Raw genomic sequence first — 5,434 nt, forward strand, 5'->3', positions numbered from 1 at the left:
ATATATATATATATATATATATATATATATATATATATATATCGATGTTAGCTCAACCGACAATAAGACATGATCTTTACCACTTCTTACAGGTCACTGGTTCGAGTCTACGAAGATTTTCCTAGTTGTTCTCTGAGGTTACATAGGATTAGTCCAAGACACCCATGGGCCATGATTACAAAACAATAAAAACCTAATCAAATTATATGAACCACGTAAATCACATATTGAAGTAGGGTTTGGGAGGGATAAAGTTTAAGCAATCTTTTCATCGGAGAAGTTGTTCCTGTAGAGACCCAATTTGTGAAAGTCCAAAACAGTAGACTAGCACTAGCCAATAACTTCTAAATCAACTTAAAATCATCGTGGAAGTTATTAGTGGCTCACAACCTTGACTTATAAGAAGCTCATAAAATATGTTTTCCATCGATGTAAGACGAGTTATCAAAGGTATACTTACTCTCAGGCGAACTTCTCTTGTTCTTTAGGAAAAAGATAATGACGATAGGGTCTTTTGGGTAATCAAGATCGGGTTATAAGATCTTGTTATGGTTACATGATGTTTAGACTTGATCATACCCTACGGACATCTGCAAAAGCCATACATGAGTAGTTAGCAAAAAGAGTTGGACGATATATACAATCTACTTGATGCAACTCCAAATGTAAATTATATGACCCCCATGTCATGTATTAATAGAGTTATTGACTTGTAACTGAACCATCAACGGTTCTACTCATAATCAAAATAGCACAGCAGCTTTTCTATGAAAGCTTACATAGTGAAAGAATGAATGTTTATAAACAAATAGTGTCAAATACCATGGTTCAAAAAGATCAAAATGTTCATGTTCGAATGGACCAAAACTCTAGCGCAATGATAGATCATCAGACACTTTCAAGGTGTGCAAATCATAGCATGTAATAGAGATCAACAGCCCAAATCAAGTAATTCACTTTCATGGTAAATCCAATAGGGAATTGCAGCAGAAATCGAGTACAAAAAACATAATCCCACAAAAAAGCAAATAAAAGGAAAAACAGAGGTAGCAAGTTAGAAACTCCATACTACTCCATAATAGACCTGAATGATTACAACCATTGAAAGCTGGGGTCTTAATGGACAACACCTCTCTACTCCTTTGGTAGAGGAAAGGTCTGTGTACATTCTAGTATTCTACCTCTCCTAGACCCTACGTTCGGTTGTGATATACTGGGTATGTTTGATTTGGTTTTGTTTGGTTTAGGCCTGAATGATTAGCTAGGGAATTTTTTAACGAGTATGCTATCTTTCCTTTTCATCATTCTAATGCTGCATAAAAGCCCTGAACTTCATTATATTGATAATCATGAAGGCCAGGATTAGTGGTGCTATTGGGACTTAAATCCTTTGAGGTTCGTGTGTGTGTGTGTGTGTGTGTATAGTCAGAAATAAGTGTGGAACAGAACAGGGCCAAACAAGGGAATTGGATCCAAGGAACCTTGTATGTATCAGAGAGACAAAGTGAGATCTAACCATCCATGAGAAAGAAGACAGCAAAAGCAAGAGAAGGAAAGGAGCAAAAGAGAACTGGTTTGTCAAAAAGAACACTGTAGTCGACATTCAAGATGTTCATCAAGTGCATAACACTACAAGAAAAGGATAGATACATAACCAAGTGTCTTTGGTCTAATCTATCAACATCTTTACAGCCCTTAGATTATGATTCCCAATCTAGGAACCAGTGTATCGGTCTGATAACCATTTAAGAAAGACAAAAATACACAAGACACAAGATAGATATACAACCAACATGGTTCCTGTGGACAAAAATGAGATAGATGAGCTTGTAGAATAGCCACTCTAAAACAAGCCCCTCATCAAGAATTTATCATACATCATTCAAAATGGAGTCCAGGAACCATCATCCAGCCATCAAGAAATATTTGAATCATTGGTTGAGAATCACATCCACTATAAAGACATATCAGCTTAACCTAAGGATACTGTTGCAACTAATTGACATCTATCTTGGCTTCTTAATCTCAACCAAATATTAGTCTTTAACTTCCAAACTACATCTTAATCTCCATGGTTACTCTATTTCCTAATCGAAACAGTCAGGTAATAGGAAATCAACACTTTAGAGCAAAAAACAGGCAAATAGCTGCCTACACACTTGAATTACCAATATGATAAAGAGTATAAGCAGGATATCAAGATGGAGTAGCAAAACAAAGGATTTAATTTGTATTCATTCATGTGTAAGCAGAAAAGTATGAAAATCTCACCCCTCCATTGCTTGGGTAATTTCCAAGGAGTAGAGAGTTTCTATTTATCATTAGGAGTCGTACGATGCTGATACGCTGAAACTGAAGCAAACTTATTTCCAGACCAGTCTCTCTGCTGCATAGTCATGTTATATGGATACGAATGGGATTCATATCCATGATGGTAAGCACCCCCATCACCCACTGCAGAATTAGGAACCATCTGAGGTGATGGGTAAGGCATAGGAACCATATGGGCCGGGTAAGGCACCGGAGTTGTCCCTGGAGCATAACGATGTCCATTACCACCGCCGGATTCCTGCAAGTTCTGAGGAATCGGAGTTGAAGCAAAAAGGTAATCTGAAGACGAAGGACCTTGGGTAGATAAACCCTGCATCCTCTTCAGATATAGCCTATACTTCTGAAGATGACTCGCGACGTTCTCTCGCGTCAATCCTTCAACATTCATCAACTGCATAATTGTTTTAGGAACGGCGTTTTTCACGCCCAAATGCGCTACAACATCAACAAATCGCTTATGCAATTGCGGTGTCCAGACCAAACGAGGCCGTTTCGATGTCCTCGCCGACGAATCATCGGCAAGCAAAGCGGATTCAGCTTCCTCACCGGCTCCACCGCCATCACCGCCACTATCGACTCTCCGTAATTTCCGCGTATCCGAACCATGATCGGCGGTTTCCTCCCCTTCCACAACCATCTCATCATATCCTTTATCATCACTAAACGACTTGAAACTATTATATTTGGTCGACGACTGTTTCTCCAACGCCCCTCGCATATTCGAGAGCGTGTTCTGAGAAGCACGATTGACGTCAATCATACTCCGGTAAGGCTGCGGCGTTATGCTGAACGCCGACAACAACTCCGCAGAGATCAACGACTGTGACAACGGCGTCAAATCATCTACGTTCGGCAACCCTGCCTCCCACTCGAAAACTCGATCATCATCCTCGCCACCGCCACCGCCACCGCCACCGCCACCGCCACCGCCACCGCCACCGCCACGGACATCATATTCAGTAATTCTGACTTCTTCTCCCATAAAACTAGATCAAAATTCACAAAAAACTCAAGAAATCATCAATCCTGGAGGAAAATTGTACAGATTTGAGATGAAAAAGTGGAAGAAACGGGATCCACATCAACTGTTGTGAGATATTTGATAGGTTAGATGTATTATTTATTGTTAAAATGGTGTTTTTAGGGAAGGAAAAGTACCGACTTAGATATTTTTAGGAAATCCATGGATTCTTTTAAATATCTTATTCTCGCTTTCGATTAGAAATCGCCAAAAACCGGTCCCGGGCCGGTCCCAATCGGTCCTCACCTCCGGCCATAACCGATCCCGGTGTAACCGGTTTTGGTCTCGGTCCCGGTCCCGGTCGAAAATGATAGGACCGGTATAGGAATTTTATAACCGGTTATGGGCCGGTCCTTTGTCGGTCCCGAGCCGGTCCTTTGTCGGTCCCGGTCCCGGTCCCGGTCCTCCGGCGGTCCCGGGCCGGGCCGGGCCCATTTGGCCATCTCTACTTTCGATTGTGGATTTCATTGGATTGGGTTTCGAGGTGGATATTGACGACGCCGATCAATTCTCCGGCCCATCATCATAAATACATCATCAAACAGCGATGTCCAAAATACCGGTCACGGGTCGGGCCGAGTCGGTCCCAACTTAACTCGTAATCGGCCATAACCGGTTATAGGGTCCCGGTCCCAACCGGTCCAAAATTTAAATTTTTTTTTTTTTAATGATATATGTTTTTAATACATTGTTAAATTTATCGTACGGCTCACTTAAATACACTTTAAAAATACGTTTTAATATAATTAAAATTACATTGTCTTACAAAAATTTATTATAAAGTTATTTGAAAATACGTTTATTCATCAATCTTCATCGGTATCATATGTCGGATTGATTTGAAGAATTCCGGTATCTTGAATTCTTTTAATAGCCTTGTGGTCATCAATGTCGAGTTCCTCACCATCATAATATTGTGAGTAAGTGTCATCGGTATCGGTAGTTGGCGCGTGCTTATCCATTTTCTTCCAAATTTTCTTCCGCCGCTTCAATCTCCATCTCTAACGATGTCGTGTGTTGAATCCTATCAACGCTATCAAAATAATCCTTCAAACATATGCAACACTCCACGGACTCCGGGTTTAGTCTTGTTCGACGTATGGAGATGATCATGCCACTAAGAGAACAAGCAGACTCTGAAGCTACGGTACTAGCTTAGATTGTTAGTATATCACGTGCCATGCACGCCAAAACCGGGAATTGAGATTGTTTTTATTTCCAAAAATCTAATAAATCAATTTTTTCAAAATCTTCGACATCATTTGCGGGGTATGCGGCCATAAAGTTAATATGTACATACATATTTAGTTCACCCAAATCGTTATCAAATCAACTTTTATTATTTGATTCATTTAAAACATCGTTTATTAAATTATTCATCAACTCTTTCTGACTTTGTCGATGGCCACTAGAAGAAGAACTAGAACCCGCAAAACCACGACTTGAAGAGCTCTGTTGTTGGTTTCCTCATCTGTAAAAATGTTTGTAATGATTAAATAAATCTTGAAAATTACAATTAAATAAACGTTTTTGTTCCATTGAAAAAGAATTATCCGTAGCGATATCTAAATCAAAAGTCACACATATTTGTTTAATTAAACTTCAACACTGATAACATTTAAATACGGGTTTAACGCCGCAGCACAAAGAAAAATAAATAAGATGCTTACAAAATATTTTAATAATTTCTTTTTCATTGAAGACATCAACCTTCCCCAATCGTGATGGTCTTCGTATTGGGCAATCTTACTTGACAAAATATATAATCGGTTTAAAACTATAGAGTCTGTTGGATAATAAATACCGATAAAAGTGTTGTCGCATTTTTAAAATCGCCTAAAATATCGTATAATCCTATCGATCACGGCGCAATCAAGATTCTCAATCGAATTTTGAGGGTAATGGTGTCTACAAAATGGGAAAATATAATTTTTTTTGTTTTATCAAATTTTCAATTATAAAATAAGTCGAATTCCAACGAATGGGCATATCGAACCTCGGTCTCAAAACTCTAAAACCAACGTTCTCGCAATACTTTTTATATTCCGCATTCATTTTCTTATTCTTTGTGAAAATTCGCCG

General features: G+C 39.0%; 1 protein-coding gene across 2 annotated transcripts; it reads right to left on the reverse strand.

Annotated features, from left to right (window-relative positions):
- Positions 1–179: 179 nt before the first annotated feature.
- Positions 180–3,512, reverse strand: LOC112511961 (transcription factor PCL1-like). 2 transcript variants are annotated; one of them, XM_025117718.1, is made up of 3 exons: positions 3,277–3,511; positions 2,272–3,246; positions 180–590 (listed from the first exon to the last, which is right to left on the reverse strand). In XM_025117718.1, the coding sequence occupies exons 1-2, from the start codon at positions 3,311–3,313 to the stop codon at positions 2,312–2,314; spliced, it is 972 nt and encodes a 323-aa protein (XP_024973486.1). In that variant the 5' UTR covers positions 3,314–3,511; the 3' UTR covers positions 180–590; positions 2,272–2,311. The 2 variants fall into 2 exon arrangements, with proteins under 2 accessions (XP_024973486.1, XP_024973484.1); XM_025117716.1 differs by having other exon boundaries at positions 2,272–3,512.
- Between the last annotated feature and the right edge of the window lie 1,922 nt (positions 3,513–5,434).

This window comes from Cynara cardunculus (assembly GCF_001531365.2).
Source record: "Cynara cardunculus var. scolymus isolate 2C chromosome LG 5, CcrdV1, whole genome shotgun sequence".
Taxonomy (NCBI): domain Eukaryota; kingdom Viridiplantae; phylum Streptophyta; class Magnoliopsida; order Asterales; family Asteraceae; genus Cynara; species Cynara cardunculus.

Excerpts from the sequence above, each read along its gene's own strand:
- LOC112511961 (XM_025117716.1), bottom strand. The coding sequence starts at position 3,313 with ATGGGAGAAGAAGTCAGAATTACTGAATATGATGTCCGTGGCGGTGGC.